Source organism: Pelodiscus sinensis, chromosome 7, assembly GCF_049634645.1.
Source record: "Pelodiscus sinensis isolate JC-2024 chromosome 7, ASM4963464v1, whole genome shotgun sequence".
Lineage (NCBI taxonomy): Eukaryota > Metazoa > Chordata > Testudines > Trionychidae > Pelodiscus > Pelodiscus sinensis.
Window position 1 is genome coordinate 64,742,039 of NC_134717.1, and position 20,071 is coordinate 64,762,109.

The following is a 20,071-nucleotide window of genomic DNA, read 5'->3' on the forward strand; positions in this document are numbered from 1 at the left end:
GCACACACTCTGGCGGTGCATGGTGGGGGCTGTAGTGCCCACGCTCTGGCGGTGCATGGTGGGGGCTGTAGTGCACACACTCCAGCGGTCTCGCCACGCTGGGCAGCCTGCGCTCTGCTCCGCGCTACTGCAGCCGGGGCCGTGCGCTGCGCGGGGACGGGGCGGCCCCGGGAGAGAAGCAGCAGAGGTCGAGGCGCGGGAACTGCCCGAGGCTCGGCCCCTCCGGGAAACACGGCCAGGGAAGCGGCCCCGCACCGCTGCTCGGTGAGCGCCTCGCGGGGAGCGTGGGGCGCGGGGGCGCTCGCCCGGCTCCTGGCTGGAGCAGCTGGGGCGAGCTGAAGCAGAGTTCCTCGGGCGGCCCGGGGTCCCGTGTCCAGAGCCGGCTTGTGCGGGGGCAGCGACCCGCCGCCTTCCCGGGTGCCTTCCAGCAGCTGCGCGCGCGGCTCTGCAGCGTCCCACGGCCCTGGCTGCCCGGGCTGTGCCATGCCCCCTCCCAGCTCTGCGCTGCCCCGGGGCCGATTCCCAGCGGGGCCGGGACAGGCCCGTCGCCGTGCGCCCTGGGACGGTGCCCAGGCGCGCTCTGGGCGCGGGGTTCCACTTGGCGCGTCCCGCGTGCGCCCAGCCTTCCCCTCCGCCTCCTGGCGGCAGCCCCCGCGGGGTGTCCCTAGAGCGGCGGCCTCCGGCCCCTTGAGCGGCCAAGGGCAGTGCAAGATCCGGCTACCCTGCGGCTTCCTCCGCCCCTCTGCCGCTCCCACCCTCGCTCACTGGCGCAGGCGGGGGGTCCGTGCAGGCGCTGGGCTTAGGCCAAGGGGTTCAGAGTGGGGGGGCAGGGTGCCCGCTCTGGGGGGCAGCGGGACTCACCTCTGGGGCAGGAGTTTGGGTGCGGGGGGGGGGGGGATGCAGGGCTGGACGGGGCTCAGGAAGCAGGCTGGGGCTGGGCACCGCTTATCTGAGCCGGCTTCCGGGTGGGGAGCAGCGGGGTTACTCCTGCCCTGGCCCCGCACCCCTCCTGGAAGCAGTGAGGGCCCCATGGCGCCGTGTGCTGCCTCATCCACAGGCCCCGAGCCCACGGCTTGTACTGGCCACGGGTCCCCTACTGATCAGTGGGAGCTGCAGGGGGGTGTCTGCAGGCCAGGGCAGCATGTGGAGACCCCCTGCCCCGCCTCTCTCAGGGGCTGCTGGGACATGCCAGCCACTCGGGGGGCAGCAGTTACCACAGGGAGAGTGACTCCAGCCACACGGGTTAGGCATTTCACACTCACTCCTCCAAGAAGGGGGAATCCGCAGGAGGGAGCAGGCTGACCCTCGGCTCAGAGGGGGGAAGGGGCAGGAGGGAGCAGGCTGACCCACGGCTCAGAGAGGGGAAGGGGCAGGAGGGAGCAGGCTGACCCACGGCTCAGAGAGGGGAAGGGGCAGGAGGGAGCAGGCTGACCCACGGCTCAGAGGGGGAAGCGGCAGGAGGGAGCAGGCTGACCCACGGCTCAGAGAGGGGAAGGGGCAGGAGGGAGCAGGCTGACCCACGGCTCAGAGAGGGGAAGGGGCAGGAGGGAGCAGGCTGCAGGTTCTGGCAGCCAGCCTGGGTGATGGCCTGTTGAGAGCAGCTGCCTCAGTCACCCTGGGGTGGCAAGGGCAGTGATCCGTCATCGAGGCCCCCAGCCGCGTATGGGCCGTAGCTAGGCTGGCACCCAGCCTGTGTGCGGAGCAATGAGCAGCCCCAGGGCAATGCTGCCGCTCATTGGCTCCATGCCTGTGCGGAATGAATTTTGTTGTGTGCACCAGTGCAGAGGTGGCCACAGCAGCGCCAGGCTGGGGTTGGTCGGAGGAGAGGCACCTCTCTCCGCTGCTGCCTGAGCGGCCGCACGGCCCGGAGGGGTCTTAACCCTGGGGTACCGCCCAGGTTTCACTTCCAGCCCCTGTCTCTGCCGGGTGCTCACCGCCGCGCCGCTCGGGGAGGGAAACAGCCAGCCCTACAGCACCTCGGCCGTGCTGAGCTCGCCTGCAGGGCAGGTAGGGCGCTGGAAGAACGGCCACTTGCTGCTGGTCGGGGTGTTGGGGGTCCTGCAGTGATGGGAACCCCCTTCCATGGCTGCCGGGGGGCTGCTAGGTGGTCCGGTGCCCCTTCCTCCTGCGTCTGCCCACCCCCACCCAAGGCAGGGGCTCCGGTCAGGGGTGCTGCACGGGTCCTGGCCCCAGCAGAGCAAGGGAATGGCTGCATGAGGGGGCCCCAGCTGCTCCCAGGAAGCAACCCCTGCGCCCCAGGCCATGTGCCACTCTGATGTGGGCAAAACCCCTCCCCCGCCCACCCTCGGGGGATCAGTTGGACCTGGAGCCTGTGAGCAAGACCCAGCCAGCCTGGGGTGTGCAGTGCCATGGCAGAGCCCTGAGCCGCCCCAGCCAGAGACCCCTCTCCAGCCACCAGGGGAAGGAGAGGGGAAAAGACACAAAGCCGTGGGGTGGGGAAGGATCCCTGGCCCCTGCCGGCCAGTGGCTGAAGCCCTGATGCATGAGAGTCTAGGCACATCAGCCATGACCCAGAAGGGACCCCAGAGCTGCTGAGCCCGGCGCCCTACCCCTGCAGTCGCACTCCTGCACTTGTCCCCGTGCTCTCGAACCTGAGTGTTTGCCCCGCAGCGGCCGGCGGGAGGCGGTCCCAGAGTTGTGTGGCTCTGGCAGCTAGGAACCGTCCCGCCAGTGCCTGCCTGGCCAGCTTGTCCCCGGGGCTTCCTATGCCATCCCTGTCTGTTGGCTTCAGTCGCTTTGCACACTCACAGGCGGGGCTCTTTGCAACCCTCGCCCTCAGCCTGTGCCTGGCCAGGGGGGCCACATTCCCCCAGCTGCCTGGCAGAACTTTGCAACCCTCGCCCTCAGCCGGAGTCTGGCTGCCCCAGCCACCTGGCCGGAAGGGCCGTGTGGCGTGGCTGGGTCAGTAGCCGAGTAGCTAATGGTGGTATGAGAGCACAGGGTGCTGGGCACACACACCGAAAGGAGATGGGAGAGCCCTGAATAGGCCTGTCGCTTCGGCTGGTCCCTTGGCTTGCTTTGTCAGCACGGCACTAGGGCGCTTGCAGAGCCAGCCGCTTCTCTTGCGCAAGTGGTGCCGTGGACTTCGGCCAGAGCTATCCACGTGCGGAAGCGGGTGCGGGGCTGGGGCCGTTTGGCATTACCCACAAGGGGGATGCCCCCAGATACCAGCTGCTCCTTTGGCTTCCTTCCCTTCGTTCTCCAGGTTTTGTGCATGAACATTCCTGGCTGAGTCGGGGCAAAGTCCCAAAGCCGGTTTGTGTCTCAGCAAGCCCCCCGGTGCACAGACTGGTGCACATGAGTGCAAGTGTTGCACGTTTGCTCACATAGCTCTGGCGGGCGTTAGCCCAAGCAGTCTCAGGCTGTGCTCCCTCGCGGGCCGCAGGAAGGCTGGACAGGCCTGGGGTCTGAGCATCTCTCACCCTCCTTGGAGATGCTTTTCGGGGGCCAGTGCAGTGCGGGCTGGCGAGAGGGGGAAGGGTGGCTCGCTGCTGAGTGCAGGTCTGTCATCCCAGCCCTGTGTGAGCCCCAGCAGCATGGCTGGTTGTGTCGCTCAAGCCAGCTTGCTGGGTGCAATGCAGTGAGCCGTGAGGCTGGGGAGCGGAGGGCTTGCACGTGAAGCTGGGGCTTGGACCTGGCTGACCGGTGGAGACCGGGCGTGCAGGACAGGTTGGAGATAAAGTGAAAGAAGCCTCCCTTGACCGGGAGGCCGAGTGTCCGCTGGGAAGCTGATTCCAGCTGCCTCGGTGCCGCTTCGCCCACAGGACCGTTCTGACAGCCGCACGCCGGCACCGAGAGGCCGTGCTGAAAACGAAGGGCTGCGGCTGGAAGAGCCCTGTGGCGCTGCGCAGGTCGGCCGCCCCGCTGTTACCAGAGTCATGCACACGCCGGGTCTGCCCGCGGCGCCAGGGCTTCGTAAATAGAAGCGGCAGGGCTGGGCCCGGGGGCAAGGCCTCGAGATGGCAGCAAAACATTCCTGCCGCTCTAGCAGGCCGGCCCCGCACTCCGCGTGCTGCGAAGGGGGTGGCGGCTCATTGCCCTGGAATGTTTGTTCAGCTTTGCGCTCGCAGGTGGCCAGAGCTTGCCCTGAGCGTGGCGGGGGGGGAGGACAGAGGGAAGAGTCTCACGGCCCCATAACAGCAGCTATGCTGGATCTGGCTCAGCATCCTCTCTTCCCTGTATGGCCAGTGCCAGGTGCCTGGGGGAGCAAACAGACCATGCTGATCCTGCCCATCACCCGGCAAACAGAGCAGGGGCCGTCTCCCGGACCATATTGGCTAAGGGCCCTTGACCGTATGTGGGTCTTTTTAGAACGTTGTTGTGTTTTCACCTTCACGACACCCCCCGTAGCCAGTCCCCCAGGCTGGCTGTCGGTGCTGTAGCTCCTCGTTGCCTTTGGGTTTTATAAAAACCCGCTACCGCCTCAAGTCATGGTTCCTGTGCTACGTGGAGGGGCAAATATCCCTTCCTTAGCCTCTTGCTTCACCTCCCTGCTTCCTGGCTGAGCGTGCCGGCTCTAGTTTGTCTCCCCTCACACGGGAGCTGTTCCACCCCGTTCGTGTCCAGCGCCCTTTTCCGGACCGTTCCCGGGTCTGAAGCGTCTTTGGCGAGACGGGTGGCTAGGACTGCAAGCAGGAATCGAGGTGTAGGCATGCCATGGCTCTATCGACAGGCACCGTGGCCTTCTCTCTGCCTTTCCGGATGGGTCCCATCGGTCTGGCCCCTGGCCCCGGGAGCAGGTGCTTGCAGAGAGCTGTCCACGAGGGCGTCCGATTTCTTCCGCGAGTGGCTGTGGTTAATTCCCACCCACGTGTTCGGTGCAGATAAGATGGGATCGTGGTTTCCTGGATGAAGCTTTGAGCGCTGATCGACGTGTCGCCCAGGGAATGCCGGTTGCTCTGGCAACGGGCAGGTGACTGAGAGGGGGGGCATATGTTGTAGGGGGATGTTGCGTCTCTCCCCCCGTCCTGGTCCCCAGGGCTGGAGCCGGGGGCCTGGGACAGGAAGCGAGTTCACAAATCCCCGTTCTGGGCGGTACTCCAGCTCAGAGCCTGCTGAGCAGAACACTTGCTGCAGCATCTGCGGATGCTGAGGAATTTCCCAGTGGTCTCTGCTTGAGTCTGAAGTGGACGTGGGGTGCCGAGTAACCCCTGACTCCCCGACCCTCCCGAAGTCTCGCTTTGGTCAGCCCACAAGCTCGCGGACTCGCAGCCACGCTCCGTGCCGGCCCCCTCGCTCCGCAGGGCAGAGACCTCAGCCGCCAGCCCCTCAAGTGCATTCCCTGGGGAGTAGGCAGACTGCCCACGTCAGAATAAACGAGCAATCCCGTGGCACCCTAGAGACTAGATCGACGCTGTCAGGCGCTTTCGTGGGCACAGCCCACTCCCTCAGACGAGTTGGAGGCTCAGGCCCTTCCCTCCCCTTGCCCCCCTCGGACAAAAACGGTTAACGGGTTGGAACGGTTACCTGGTGAGTGCGTTTAACCCTTTTTCCATCCCGAGGAGGCGTGACGCTCGGCTCGTCCGACAGGCCTTGCGAGATGCTGCGTGCCCCCGTTGCTCGTAACTAGAGGGGGTCGCAATTGTTTCCCAGCCAAAATGACCTTGATTTGAAACTCAGAACGTCGGCAAGAAACTTTTAGGATTTTCCCCTGGTTTTCTGGATTTCTTCCAAAGCCAAAAATGTGGGGGGGTTGTTTTGTTCCTCTCTCCCCCTTTTCTCACTGAATGCAATAACATGGATTATCTCTGTGGGGTTTTTTCACTATCACTTTTTGATAAACATTCTGACCCTTCTACACATCCTAACATTGGAAAAACATTTGAGTGACCAAAGGAAAAACAAGCAAGTGAAGGGGAAAATCCCTAACCATGGTTCATTTTTTGCCCAGGCAACCTTAATCTGTCTAATCCCTAACTTCTGAGAGCTTGATTTTGCAACTGTAATAGTGTTCTTTGAAGACCGATTCTGCGTCGCGTGTGCACACATCAGGGACGAGACGATCGTTAAAGGGGAAACTAACTCTGTCTGTTGGCCTGTCTAATGTCCCTTCACCCCACGGCCAATATGTAACACGGGCAGCAGCCCTCTGACTGGACCTGGAGTCCTAGGCGGCTCTGAAGCCGGTCCGAGCCATATCTGCTGTCTCCGCTGGAAGCAAAGGGCCTCTACTTTTCTCCTGCGTCACTGTGGGGTGACGGGCGTGAGATCGCTAGTGCAGTCGGCCTGCGAGAGCGCCAGGGATTAAATCTTGAGGGAACAGTCTGAAGCGTCCTGGTGGTGCTCTAATGGGCATGTAGCGAAGTGGCGCGCCGGGACTGCAGGAGAGCTGGCAGCCAGCCCACAGGGCACCGCGTCCCCGCTCGCAGCACGCCCCGTCCCCCGGCCGAAGGGGATTCAGCTCCGCGGGGAGGAACGCTTTCCGGAGGGCGGGGCTGGGTGGGGATCTGCAAGCATTAGCGAAGGAGCCGGCACAGCCTGCAAGCCAAGCTCACTGGGGTTTGCGGTTCTGTTTGACGTGGGTCTTGGGCCTCCCCCTCGGCGTGGGCTGCCCGCCTCTCCAAAGAGAGTGAGTCTCACTCCTGGGTTTTGCGACGTGCAGCTCGAAACAGGCCTCGGGAGACCGTGCCGGGTGGGTGGGGGTGGGGGTGTGTGTGCAGTTATTTGGCAGGGGATTTGATTTGTCGCCCAACTCTGCTGTGTCCACAGACGTTCCAGCAGCACCAAAATCCGGGAGCGGGAGCTTCTCGAGAGACCCGCTGGACGGCGGCTCGGCCTGGCTGACGGCCTCCCGGGAACCACCCCCTAGGCTCTGACCCCGCGGAGAGGGGCGCCGGCGGAGCCATGTCTGCGGAGGAGGAGGGCTCTGGGAAGCCCCCCCCGGAGCCAGCTGAGGACCAGCGCTGGATGTTCCTCCTCTGCTACCTCTGCTTCTACGGCTTCATGACCCAGATCCGACCCGGGGAGAGCTTCATCACCCCCTACCTGCTGGGAGCCGACAAGAATTTCACAAGGGAGGAGGTGAGCTGGCTGCTGGGCCTCCCCTGCCGTACAGCCCCATGCACCCAGGCTCTGGAGGGTGGGGTGGGCACTCGAGACGAGCTACCTGCCAGTGACGGGTGTGTCTGGGGTGGGACAGGCGGGGGGGTGCAGTCTGCAGGCTGGCTGGCTTCCCTGGGACAGGTGTGCACCTTGTACGCAGAGATTCCTGCGGGCCGGCAGGCCAGCGCCTGTGTGCGCGTGCGCGCGCCAGTGGGGAGGGGTGTGTGTGTGTGTGCGCGCACATGTGCCACCGGCTATTTGTGTGCACACACCAGTGGCTGTCTGTGCGTCTGTGTGCGTGCATGCCAGCAGCTACGTGTGTGCACGCGCACCAGCGGCTATGTATGTGTGTGCATGTGCATTCGTGTGCCAGCGGCTGTGTGTGCATGCGTATTCGCGCGCACATGTGTGCAAGGTGACCCCAGCACGCCCGTCGGCTGGGGAGGGATGAACATGCCAGCCCAGCCCCTCTGCTGGGACAGGAACCTTCCCTACTGTTCGATGGCGCCCAGGGAGGAGGCAGGGATGGTGCAGGGAGGAGGTCGGGGGGGGGGGGGGCGCGCTGGGGGCCTGACCCCAGCACCTGCTGAGTGCCGGTGCCTGGCCCTGCGCTGAGGGGTCTGCCTCGCCCTGCAGGTCACCAATGAGATCACGCCGGTGCTGTCCTACTCCTACATGGCCGTGCTGGTGCCTGTCTTCCTGCTGACTGACTACCTGCGCTACAAGCCCGTGCTGGTGCTGCAGAGCCTCAGCCACATCTCTGTGTGGCTCCTGCTCATCTTCGGCACCAGCATCCTGGCCATGCAGTTCATGGAGTTCTTCTACGGCGTCACCATGGCGGCCCGCGTGGCCTACTCCTCCTACATCTTCTCCCTGGTCACCCCCGCCCGCTACCAGCGCGTGGCCAGCTACTCCCGCGCCGCCGTGCTCCTGGGCGTCTTCACCAGCTCCGTGCTGGGCCAGCTCTGCCTCTCCGTGGGCGGGGTGTCCTTCATGACGCTCAACTACGTCTCTCTGGGCTTCATGCTCCTGGGCCTCGGCCTCACGCTCTTCCTGGCGAAGCCACGGCGCAGCCTCTTCTTCAACCGCAGCGCCGGCGCCCCGCCCCCGGAGCTGGACAAGATGCAGCCGGCGCCCCCCCCGGCCGCCCGCTGGCACGGCTGGGCCCTGGTCCGCATGCTGCGGGAGCTCGGCCCCATGGCCCGGCTGCCCCAGCTGCGCCTCTGGTCCCTCTGGTGGATCTTCAACTCCGCCGGCTACTACCTGATGCTCTACTACGTGCAGCTGCTGTGGGAAGAGATCCACCCGGCCGTGGACAAGAGCAAGGTCTACAACGGGGGCGTGGACGCCGCCTCCACGCTGCTGGGTACGTGGCCTGGGCCCCTTTGCTGAGCGAGCGCTGTGCCAAGGGGGCTCTGTGGGCACCCCTCGCAGCGTGCCGCCAGTGACTCCGTGCATGAGCAGCCCAGCCCTGTGGGGGGAAGAGGCATTTCACCCTGCCCCCAAGTGCCGTACACTCATCCCCAAAGGGGCCGCCCAGTGCCCAAGTCCCTCTCATTTTTGTCACTTGTGTGCGGAATGAATTTTGTTCTGTGCACCGAGGCACGTGCGGATGGGCACCACCAGGAGCCCCAGCTGGAATCTCTCCTGGGCAGCTGCACAAGCGCCCAGCTCGCAGGGGGCACTGCGCATGAGCGTCTTCAACGCTGGAGGAGCCGGCGGCCCTTGGAAAGGCGCTGCCTGCGGCTGTCGGAGGTGCAGGCTGAACGGAGCCCTTTGCCAGAGTGGCCGTGACCGCCCCAGGCGGGCCGAAGGGAGGGGCGGGCTGCACACCAGGCAGCTGCTCTCCCGTGGTCTGGGCCCTGCTCCGTGTCGGGCAGGCTGGGCTGTGACTGCAGGCCCCTAGAAACCACGGCCCCCACGGGCAGCCGTCACTGTCGCCTGTCTCCCCAGGGGCCATCACGGCCTTCGCGGCGGGCTACGTGAGGATCCGCTGGGCGCGCTGGTCGGCGCTGGTGATCGGCGGCGTGACGGCCTTCCAGGCCGGGCTGCTGCTGCTGATGAGCACCACCTCCAGCATCTGGCTGTGCTACGTCGCCTACATCTTCTTCCGCGGCTCCTACCAGTTCCTGGTGCCCCTTGCCATGTGAGTGGGAGCTTGCCCGCGGGGGGCAGGTCCCAGCTGCACGTCCCACTCCTGGCCCTCAGCCGGCCAGGCCGGCCGCCCGCACTCACGCTGGGGATGCAGACCCCGGTTAGTGGCTGGCGGCTCTGGGGACCCCGCGGGCGCGCTGATGGGTTCGCTCTCTGCCAGTTTCCAGATCGCTGCCTCCCTCTCCAAAGAGCTGTGCGCCCTGGTCTTCGGCCTGAACACCTTCTTCGCCACCGTGCTCAAGAGCCTCATCACCATCGTTGTGGCGGACAAGCGGGGCTTGGGCCTGGCCGTGCGGCCGCAGGTAAGGGGGCAGCCCCAGCCGGGCTGGGTCCGACGTCCGCCCTAGACCTGTCCGTTCACATCCATTCGCAGCCAGGCCAGCCCCTGCTGGGTGGCGCCACACGCAGAGTTCGCCTAGGCCAGCAGGTGGGCCCTGCGCCCAGCAGCACCCCGGAGCGGCGGAGTCAGGCGCTGAGGCCGGCAGGGCTAACCTCCCGGCAGGGCCTGCTTTTACAGAGCCTGGCCCGCTTGCATGGCTGCCAAATGCCCCAAGCAACGAGTAATTGCTTAGGAGAAAGTCACGGGAATGGCTGAGGGGAAAACAGGGCACCAGACAGGGGCAGAGTGAAGGTTGTTTGGGCCAATTTTTCGTGTCCGTGTTAGAGAGCAGGGTGCAGGCCTCCCCCGGCAGTTCTTGGGGGGCAAGGTGCTACCCGCCGCTGGGTCCAGGCTGTGACCTGTGCTCTCTCCCCCCAGTTCTACGTCTACGCTGCCTACTTTGCGCTGTTGGCGGCGGTGTACCTGGGCTTGGCCGTGTGCGTGGCCATCATGCACCGCCGGCGCCAGGCGCCCCAGGAGCCGGTGTTGGCCAAGGAGCTGTGCAGCCTGGCTGAAGAGGTGCCGGGGCAGGAGAGGAGCTCGGAGCCAGGGAGTGTGCGCGTCTAAGCGAGCTGATGCCAGGGAGCGGCTGTGCGCACACCCAGCCCCCCCCATGTCCTCGCAGGGGCACCGCGGCTGAGAAGGCCGGCATGGGTGGCAGAGGCTGCACCGGGCAAACCCAGCCTGGGGCTCCCGGCCCATCGCACTGGGCCAGGCTCAGGGCTCGGCCCTGGGACGGTCACACTGCCTGGCCCTGGCTTTCCCTGAGGGCCCTGAGCCAGCCCTCCCCACCTGCCAGAGCAGCAGAGGTAAGCACCGGGCCCCTTCCTTTGCCAGCTGAGTGGCCCTGTGCACAAGTGCTGAATCCCCGGCTGCCCCTTGTCCTGCATGGCAGGGCTGCCGCGGCCACCTGTCACCTGCAGCTTGACCCATGTGGGACCGTGGCCGGCAGCCTGTGCCCGCCTGCCTGACACCGCCGTAACCTGCCGAGCCAGAGAGCCAAGAGCTAGCTCCGTGGCTAACAGGGCCCGTGCCGCCCAGGGAACCAACTGTGACCCACCCGAGACCCCTGCTGAGCAGGGTGGACACAGCCAGCCCTTGCACGAGCGGCTCAGGGCGAGCATGAAGCACGTTTAGTGCTGGGCCGTGCTGCGAGACGAAAAGCCGCTTCGTGAAACGTGCTGTTGGCTCCACGCCCCCCCCCACAGCCGGGAGTACAAGAGGAGACTCCTTTATTCAGTGCCTTAGAAAACAGCATAAAGAACACAACTGAGAAAATAGAAATCCACAGGCTTTCCAGTGCGTTCGTTACACAAGTACAGTAGACGACAGGAACTGTGCCTGGCCCAGCTGCTGTGGGAATGTCTCGGTACAATAAAAAGAAGCTAGTTAACAATTTAGCACCTCAGGTTGCCAGGACTGAGTACGAATCCTTTCCACAGTGCTTCCCCAGCGCCGAACGCAAAGGGTAGAGCCGGGGGCCTGGCGCGACTAAGGCACGCAGTGGCTGGGGGACCCGCCAGGGGAAGGCATTGCCCAGAATGGCCAGGGCGGGGACTCGGCCTCCATTCGACAAACCCCGCTGCTGCCAAAAGAGCCCCCCCCCCATCTTACTCACCGGGGGCGAGGCCCTTCTCGCTGTGGGGAGCAGGGCTCTGCCGGGGGACTCCTTGGCACAGGCGCTGGGGGGCTGGCCTGTGACAGGGAGGGGGAGCCAGCGGAGGGCACGCTGCCAGCCCCAGCCCTGCTCTGGGACCGTGTGGCACAGGCTGTGGCCGTCCTCCACCCCCAGCAGCGGGCGTTCCCACAGGCGCAGAGTTAAGCAGGAGGGGCAGGCGAGCCCCACGGCCAGTCCGAGGAGCGGGCCAGCGCCAGGCTGGCCTTCCCAGCCAGCTCAGTACTCTTTGGCTTTGCCTCTGGGCACGGCTGTGCGGGCGGCGGGCGGGTCACTTCCTGGACGAGGTCATGAAGCTGTTCTCGATGCACAGGACGACGAAGGCGCTCTGGCAGCTGCTGGCCTTCTGCTCCAGGAGCCTGCCCGAGGCCAGCGAGGCGGCCTGGCCCGTGACCGCGCCGTCGTCCGTCCGCCACGTCTCGCAGTAGCTCTCAGAGAGCCGGTGGCCCCTGGCGTCCGAGCCGTGCCACACGCTCTTCTGCGGCCTGCAACACGCGGCAACAGCTGATGGGCATGCGCCACCGGCACCGGAACCACCCCGGGGCACCCCACAGGGAGCGGGACCGAACCCGGCGATTCCAGCACTTGCCCATGCACTGCGCGGGCCACGCCCAACCCGTGGGCGGCCGGAGGAACGCAGCCCGGTGCGCTCCCCACCACGCAACCTGGGGCCGCAGAGCCCAGCCCCAGGCACTAGCCCCAGGTCTCCTCCCCACTTTGCTGCTGGTTCCAGCAGGCCTGCCCTGCCCCTACCAGGCAGCGTCTCTCAGCACATCTCTTCCGTCGAAGGAGAGGATGCGCGCGCCCGCGCGGAAGGGCGCCTCCGTGCCCGAGAACAGCGCCTCCCAGGAGCCGAACAGCACCTCGTCCTGCGGGGAGAAAAGCTAGTCCCTGCCCTGGGACCGCAGCAGCCCCCGGGGCCGCCCAGCACGTTGCATGGGGCCCACGGGGCACTGCACTAAACACCGCAGCCCTCGCGCCTGCAGTGGCACCTGCACGCTGGCCCTTGCTGGCCGAGGCGAGGGCTCACACCCGTCTGGGGGCAGGCAGGCCCCACACCAATGGTCCCTCTCGTTTTTACCTCAGTGCGCGGAATAAACAGTGTTGTGTGCACCGAGGCATGTGCGGATGTGCACCACCAGTAGAAACACACGCTGCTGGCCAGGGCTCCTTGCTAATCAGCGGGGCGGCTGTGGAACCTCTCCTGGGCGGTGGCCCAAGCACTCAGCGTACAGGGAGCCCCGCACATGTGCCTCAGTGGGAGGGCAGGGCCAGCGAGCCTGCCCGGGGAGGGAACAGGCACCTGCCCAGCTGCAGCCTGGGCCATGCCCACCTCCGCCAGCCTGTCTGAGCGCCAGCTGGCTCTGCCCGGGGTGTGCACGTACCCGGAGGTTGACGACGGGCACCCCGCTCCGGTCAGCCCTGCGCACGATGCTGTACAGGTCTTGCAGGCGGGAGGACAGGAAGGCGCGGAAGGTGCCGGTCAGCCCCACAGCCCGGGCCTGCTGGAAGCACTGGAAGTCGGCGCCGCGGATGCCACGCATGCCGCCGCTCAGCGGGGTGTTCAGCGCCACCAGGTGGAGCTGGAAGGGAAGTCCCAGGGGTCCAGCGGCCATTCGGCCCTGTCCCCCTGCCTTCTGCTGGACCCAGCCATAGCACGCCTGCCCCTCCCCTCCCCACCCCTCCTGCCCGCATGCCTCCTGCCCCTTCCCATGTCTCCCCCTGGACCCAGCCGTAGCAGCCCTGCCCCTCCCCACGCCTCCTGCCCCTCCCCATGTCTCCCCCTGGACCCAGCCGTAGCAGCCCTGCCCCTCCCCACGCCTCCTGCCCCTCCCCATGTCTCCCCCTGGACCCAGCCATAGCAGCCCTGCCCCTCCCCACGCCTCCTGCCCCTTCCCATGTCTCCCCCTGGACCCAGCCGTAGCAGCCCTGCCCCTCCCCACGCCTCCTGCCCCTCCCCATGTCTCCCCCTGGACCCAGCCGTAGCAGCCCTGCCCCTCCCCACGCCTCCTGCGTGCTAGCCCCCTGCCAGGGTTTGGGGCTGGCAGCTAGGGGTGCGGATGGGTTAGGGGACCGATGGAGCTGAGCGTGACCCTTGGCCGGCGTGGGGGCCGTTTCCCTCTCGCCCCCATCTCTGGCCGGGGCAAACAGCGCCTGCGTTTGGGGCGGTACTCACAGCGGGCTGGAAGTCGTGGTGGGTGTGAACGGCAGAGGGGGCGCTCTCCCCCCGGCCCTCCAGGGGCTCCTGCTGGGGCTGGGCGCCGTGGGGCGCGTGCTCCGGGGGGCGGCGGTGGCTGGCGACGCTGTCGTCCGCGTGCCAGGGCCGGGCGGTGGAGTAGGGGTCGAGCTCCCGGGGCGGAGGCGGGGGCGGGTGCTGCTGGAAGCTGGAGGCGGCGCCGCCATGCGGGTAGCGGGCACTGGGTGGCTTGTCGTACACTTCGTTGTCCTGCGGGGAGAGGTGCGAGGCTCACTGCCCAGCCGCGGGGCACAGGAGTGGCCAGGTCGGCCAGGCGGCCGTGCCCTGGGGCAGGGCTCACTTACCAGCCCGGCGCTGGAGACCGAAGTGCGTTCCTCCAGCTGAAACAAAGCAAGGCGCTGGTTACGGGACCGTTCCAACGTGGCTCGTGGCCCACAGGCCACCCAGTGACCCTTCCCGGCCACGTGCGGATGTGCACCGGCTGCAGGCCGGGGGCTCGGAGCTATCGGCTGGGCGGCCGCCCAGCACCCGGCTGACAGGGAACAGAACCAGCGACCCCCGCGGCACAGAGCGCCAGCTCCACACAGCTGCAGCTCAGCCTGCGCTTACTGCTGGGGGGGCGCTGAGTGGGGGGGGCATGGGATGGGCGGAGATTCCCACCAAGAGGCTGCTGAGCGAGTGAGGTCTGGGGGGAAATGAGGGGGTGGGGCATGGGAGGGGCGGGGGCTTGCAGGGAAGATTCCCACCAATGGGTCACTGAGCGGGTGGGGTCAGGGGTGCGGTGGGGGGGTCACTGAGCGGGTGGGACCTGGGGGGGAGTGAGGGGGCCGCTGAACAGGTGGGGGGGCTGTCTGCTCTTGTGGCTGGGCAGTGCCTGGTGCGGGGGTGACCCCTACTGGCCGGTGGCTGTAAGCACTGCCCAGCGGGGACGCCCTGAGCCCCAGCTCGTAGCCCATGGCCTGCGGAGGTTTCTCACATGGCCAGGGGAAGGGGTTTGACAAAAGGGGGGCTCCCGGGGGGGGGGGAACGTGGTCGGTGGCTTGGGAAGGGGCAATCTGGGCTGGCAAACAGGAAGAGAAGGGGCTAAGTCGGGTGCTGGGGGCTCGTGTCCCCTGCCCCAAGGGGTCTGAGGCTGCTGGCCCCTCACGCCGATGCCCACGTGGAATCTGGGCTGGGCTGTGCCTCGGAGAAGCAACAAACCCCCCGTTCTCCTGGCTGGCGGAGTCACACCCTGCTGCGGACGGGGTGCAGGCTCGGGGGTCCCCGACGCGCCACCACTGGGGCCGCTGAGCAGGTGGGGTTGGGGCGGAGTGAGGGGGTGACTGAGCAGGTGGGGGAGTGGTGAGGGGGCTGCTGAGTGGGTGGGCTGGGAGAATGAGTGGGTGGCTGATCGGGTGGGGTTGGGGGGGGCCAGCTGAGTGGATGGGGGGGCGGTGAGGGGGCCACTGAGTGGGCACTGGGAGTGACGAGGGGGCTGCTGAGCAGGTGAGGGGGCTGCAGAGGCTGCCAACGCTGGCTCAGGAGGCCCAGCTGGGGTGGCGGGGACTGGCAGGGGGGGCAGTCGGGGCGGCAGGGGCCGGGGGGGTGGGGAGCAGTGGGGGGGGCGGGGGGCAGTGGGGGGCGGTGGGGAGCAGCCTGCCCTTGTGGCGCTGGCGGACTCACCCGGACCCTGCGAAAGCCGCCGCGCACGCGGACGTACAGCTCCTCTCTGTCCTGCAGGAAGACCAGCCCGCCCTCGGGCACCTCCGGGGCGGCGCTCAGCATGGCCTGGTAGGCTGGCAGGACCTGCAGCTGTGGGGCAGGCAGGGTCAGCCGGGGCCCGCGGCGAGGGTGGGATGGGGGCAGAGGGCACCGTGGAACGGCTCTCGCAGCGCAGGCTCAGCAGCGGGCACATGGCCTCGCCCAGCGGCCTCCGGCTCCGCTGCACGGACTCCAGCCCACAGGCCTCGGGGCGGCGTGAAACTCCTGGGGACGATTCTGCCTCCGAGAACGGCCCCTTCCTGCGCCCAAGGACGTGGCGGCACCAGGGCTGAGGCCCTTTGCTGGCGTGTTGCCGTGGTAACCGCGCGTCGCTGGCTCTGCAAGACCTTGTGGCCAGGAGTTCCACAGGCCCCTACCTCAGGAAACACTTGGCTCTGCCCATTTCCAATTCAGAAATCTGTGGGGCAGTGCAATTCCCTTCCCAGGCACTGTCCCCACAGCACTGCCCCCTCTGCCCCCAGCCAGGCCCTGAGCGGACCGCTCGCTGCCTTACCCCGGAGAAGGCCGACGCCCCGCTGGTCCCTGGCGGTCCCGGTGGCCCTGGCGGCCCAGGTGGGCCAGGGATGTGGAGCGCTGGAAAGGAAGAAGGGGCTGGGAATCGGGCGTCTCACCCTCTGGCAACCGGACAGGCCTCAGGCCTGGCCAGGGAGTGGGGAGAGGGGGAGATGCAGGGCAGAAGTGTGCGGGAGGGGCACAGAAATGACTCTCTGGGCACATACTCACTTTGTCTGTGGGGTCCTGGAAAGGAGGGGGGCCCAGGGGGCCCAGGTGGGCCAGGGGGGCCCTGCCGCCCTTCGTACCCAATGCCAGGGGGGCCCTGAGGCCCTGGGGGGCCAGGCTGGCCTCTAATGCTGTCTCCTTTGGGACCCTGGGATGCACAAGGGAGTCTCCTTCAGGTTAACACACAACCACTCAGCCTCCCCCGCCCCTCCCTACAGGGGTGCTCGGTGGCCCCCAGGCTCAGGGATCCCCCGCCCCAGGATACGGGCCCCTCCCTGAGTCCCCACCCTGCGAAGGGCCACGGTGCTGGCTGCCTGCCCCATCACGCTGCCCCCCCACCCAGGTGCCCAGCCTTCCCCTCCCCCCCGCCAACGGAGCCTCCTCACCGGAAGGCCAGGGTAGCCCTGGGGCCCCGGAGGGCCTGGGGGCCCAGAGACGCTGGGTCCATACAGTCCTGCCCCGCCTGGCTCCCCCTTCTCGCCTTTCAGTCCAGGGTCCCCCCGCTCTCCTCTCGTGCCCTGCGGAAGGTGATGGACGTTAGTCGGAGCCGCCCGGAGCCCCCAGCCCAGCCCGACACCGACACCGACCAGCCCCCGACCGGCACGGCCACCAGGGCGGCAGCCCCACACCCGGCGCCGACCAGCCCCCACCGGCACGGCCACCAGGGCGGCAGCCCCACACCCGGCGCCGACCAGCCCCCGACCGGCACGGCCACCAGGGCGGCAGCCCCACACCCGGCGCCGACCAGCCCCCGACCGGCACGGCCACCAGGGCGGCAGCCCCACACCCGGCGCCGACCAGCCCCCGACCGGCACGGCCACCAGGGCGGCAGCCCCACACCCGGCGCCGACCAGCCCCCGACCGGCACGGCCACCAGGGCGGCAGCCCCACACCCGGCGCCGACCAGCCCCCGACCGGCACGGCCACCAGGGCGGCAGCTCCACACCCGGCGCCGACCAGCCCCCGACCGGCACGGCCACCAGGGCGGCAGCCGCACACCCGGCGCCGACCAGCCCCCGACCGGCACGGCCACCAGGGCGGCAGCCCCACACCCGGCGCCGATCAGCCCCCGACCGGCACGGCCACCAGGGCGGCAGCCCCACACCCGGCGCCGACCAGCCCCCGACCGGCACGGCCACCAGGGCGGCAGCCCCACACCCGGCGCCGACCAGCCCCCGACCGGCACGGCCACCAGCCGCACACCCGGCGCCGACCAGCCCCCGACCGGCACAGCCACCAGGGCGGCAGCCCCACACCCGGCGCCGACCAGCCCCCGACCGGCACGGCCACCAGGGCGGCAGCCGCACACCCGGCGCCGACCAGCCCCCGACCGGCACGGCCACCAGGGCGGCAGCTGCACACCCGGCGTCGACCAGCCCCCGACCGGCACGGCCACCAGGGCGGCAGCCGCACACCCGGCGCCGACCAGCCCCCGACCGGCACGGCCACCAGGGCGGCAGCCCCACACCTGGCGCCGATCAGCCCCCACCGGCACGGCCACCAGGGCGGCAGCCCCACACCCGGCGCCGACCAGCCCCCGACTGGCATGGCCACCAGGGCGGTAGTCGTAAGGGCACCCCCTCACCTGGGCCCGGCCCTTACCTGGATGGTGGATCGGAAGTCACTGAGCTCGGAGGGGAACGGGCCTGCGAAGAGACAGGATCAGCGTCAGGGGCCTTGCCCCCTATAGCTGCGGCCGGCTCCCCACGCCGGGTGGCCCAGCGGCTCGGAGCACGTGACCAGCGCGCTCCTGAGGCGCAAAGCCAAGCACGCCGCAGGCAGGCAGAGCCAGAGGCAAGGGTGCCCATGCGAGTGGGGTGCGCACGGCGATTTAGTCTGGGACTGGCATCTCCTCCGGCTGGACAGTGCTCGCTCATGAGCCCCTATCCTGGCTGGCCTCGCTGGCTGCCCAAACCCGGCTGTGAACCTAACGATCCGGTGCCTCTCGGCAGCCACCGCTCTGCCACCCACGCCCCTCGCACGGGGTTGCATCACGCCCATGTCACGGGGGGGCCAGGCACACAGATTGTGGTTGAGGTACCCACTAAGTTGGAGTGCCGAGTTTGAGACCCCGCGGCACTGTAGGGCCCAGCTCCGACCTGAGCTCAGCACTTCTGCCTCTCGGGCCCCCGGGCCTAAGTTCAGCACCCCCAGATTCAGGAGCAAACCGGATGACTTGCCCCCCGTCACACAGGACCGCGGTAGCAGACACCCCCCAGCTCTCCAGGGCAGCATTCCACTGCCTTCCCCATAAGAGCCGCCCTGCCTCGTTCACCACAAACGAGCCAGGGTCCAGCTCCCCTCGCTGGGCAGCTCCGTCCTGGGCTGAGACTGCCCCAGGCCAGATGGGCACAGACCTGCAGAGCCACGAGGCAGGGCCACGCCCGGCTCACTTACCTGGCGGCCCTGGGGGGCCTGGCTCACCTCGGTCACCCTTCTGCCCTGGCGCGCCCTGGTAGCCTGAGGAGACACAGGAACTCACTAGAGCGTCACTCGGCCCCCCGGGGAAGGCCCCCAGCCAGGGCACAGACGTGGCTGGACAGCAGCCTGGCGCTTGCCACGGAGAACGCCGACTGCGCCGCAAACCCGCACGCGCCTCTTCTGCTTCTTCTGGGTCCCCTGCGCCCCGAGAGGTTGACCTCCCCCGGGGCGGGGCGCTGCCACGGGCCAACTGCTCCCCGCCTGCCCCGCGCCCAGCCCCAGCTCCTGTGGCGCCTGCCGGGCGCTTGCCACCCTCCCCCCCGCCACGCTGCGCTCTCCAAAGCTGGCCGGGGCCCCACAAGACAGGGGAGCACGGCGCCCCTCCCGCTCTGCTGGCAGCATCCTTACCCGGCAGCCCTGGCGGGCCGGGGGGGCCGGAGTCACTGAACGCCTGGAGAGACACAAAGGGTTCGGGTTAGCGCACGGCACCCTTGGCAGGGGACCTGCACTGCGGCCCCAGGACCGACAGAGCCACTGCCCCTACTGGGGCCCCCGTGTCCCCCTGCTGGGGATCCCCACGTCCCCCACTGCCGCTGTTGGGGTCCCCCGCCTCCCCCGCGCCCCCTGCTGGGGATCCCTGCCTCCCCCGCGCCCCCTGCTGGGGCCCCCTGTGTCTCCTGCGCCCCCTGCTGGGGATATCCATGTCCCCCGCCTCCCCCACTGCCGCTGCTGGGGCCCCCCGTGTCTCCCACGCCCCCTGCTGGGGATCCCTGCCTCCCCCGCGCCCCCTGCTGGGGCCCCCCGTGTCCCCCGCGCCCCCTGCTGGGGATCCCTGCCTTCCCCGCGCCCCCTGCTGGGGCCCCCCCGTGTCCCCTGCGCCCCCTGCTGGGGATCCCTGCCTCCCCCACTCCCGCTGCTGGGGCCCCCTGCGACTCCGTCTCCCCATGCTGGGCTCAGTCTGGGCTCCCCTCCGACCTGCTGCCGCACACGTGGGTGCAAGGTCCACAAGCCCCCGACAAAGGCCAAGACCCTGGCACTCGCCCAGCCCCACACGCTGCACCGGGCTGGGCCGAGTCAGCGGGCGCTGGGTGCCCGGCGTGGGAGCAGAGTCTGGGCCGAGAGGCACTGCAGCTGGCGTATTGGCGGCTCCGGGTGTAGGCCGGCCTGGTGCCCAAGAGGCAGAGGCAGAGGCAGAGGCAGGCTACCGAGAGGGGATTCCCCAGCCCTGGGCAAGGCGGCCGCAAGCTCCCTGCTCCCACTTGCCCGTGTGGGGGCAGCGGGTCCCCTGGCTGGGGGCACTTCCGCTGGAGTTGCTGAGCAGGACGGGCAAGGTGGCCATGCCCCGTCTGCACGGGCTTTGGAAAGGGGCCGGCTCTCCGCTGAACGATCTCGCGAGCCAAGCTGGCGCCGGACACCCCGCGGGGCAGGGAGTCCCCAGCGTGCCCCCGGTTCTCGCCCTTCCACCCCCCAGCGCGCGGCCCGTGGGCCACCCTTCCCAGCCACGCGCATGGCAGTGGAGCCCGGCCCGGGTGCCCACCGCCGCCCACGGACGCTGGGCATGGCCTGGCCGGCGCGCGACGCATCCCCAGAGCAGGGCGCGCCCACGCACACTCACATTGTTGTCGTAGACAGACACCACACTGCCCGGGGCGCCGGGAGGCCCAGGGGGGCCAGGAGGACCCTGCAGAGAGAGCAGAGCACC

At 68.4% G+C, this 20,071-nt stretch overlaps 2 protein-coding genes across 6 annotated transcripts in view; one reads left to right on the forward strand and one right to left on the reverse strand.

Annotated features, from left to right (window-relative positions):
• Window positions 1–6,864: 6,864 nt before the first annotated feature.
• Window positions 6,865–11,003, forward strand: SLC19A1 (solute carrier family 19 member 1). The gene is made up of 5 exons (XM_075934117.1): window positions 6,865–7,041; window positions 7,699–8,428; window positions 9,016–9,208; window positions 9,377–9,518; window positions 9,974–11,003. Exons 1-5 carry the CDS (start codon window positions 6,865–6,867, stop codon window positions 10,160–10,162), a joined length of 1,431 nt encoding a protein of 476 aa, XP_075790232.1. The 3' UTR covers window positions 10,163–11,003.
• COL18A1 (collagen type XVIII alpha 1 chain) overlaps window positions 10,811–20,071 on the reverse strand; it is a 71,357-nt gene continuing 62,096 nt past the window's right edge. For 4 of the 5 annotated variants that reach the window (XM_075934108.1, XM_075934106.1, XM_075934104.1 and 1 more), the window contains 13 exons: window positions 19,985–20,050; window positions 18,778–18,820; window positions 18,346–18,408; window positions 17,551–17,594; window positions 16,335–16,466; window positions 15,952–16,096; window positions 15,722–15,801; window positions 15,130–15,258; window positions 13,812–13,847; window positions 13,447–13,716; window positions 12,656–12,853; window positions 12,024–12,139; window positions 10,811–11,755 (listed from right to left, as the gene is read on the reverse strand). In XM_075934108.1, coding sequence (XP_075790223.1) covers window positions 11,542–11,755; window positions 12,024–12,139; window positions 12,656–12,853; window positions 13,447–13,716; window positions 13,812–13,847; window positions 15,130–15,258; window positions 15,722–15,801; window positions 15,952–16,096; window positions 16,335–16,466; window positions 17,551–17,594; window positions 18,346–18,408; window positions 18,778–18,820; window positions 19,985–20,050 — 1,536 coding nt within the window. In that variant the 3' untranslated portion in view covers window positions 10,811–11,541. Of the gene's footprint in view, window positions 11,756–12,023; window positions 12,140–12,655; window positions 12,854–13,446; window positions 13,717–13,805; window positions 13,848–15,129; window positions 15,259–15,721; window positions 15,802–15,951; window positions 16,097–16,334; window positions 16,467–17,550; window positions 17,595–18,345; window positions 18,409–18,777; window positions 18,821–19,984; window positions 20,051–20,071 lie in introns of those variants that run through there. The other variant, XR_012905354.1, reaches the window with a different exon arrangement.

Excerpts from the sequence above, each read along its gene's own strand:
- SLC19A1 (XM_075934117.1), top strand. The coding sequence starts at position 6,865 with ATGTCTGCGGAGGAGGAGGGCTCTGGGAAGCCCCCCCCGGAGCCAGCT. Across the intron at positions 8,429-9,015 it reads CGCCGCCTCCACGCTGCTGG|GGGCCATCACGGCCTTCGCG; the intron begins GTACGTGGCCTG and ends CTGTCTCCCCAG. Across the intron at positions 9,519-9,973 it reads GCCTGGCCGTGCGGCCGCAG|TTCTACGTCTACGCTGCCTA; the intron begins GTAAGGGGGCAG and ends CTCTCCCCCCAG.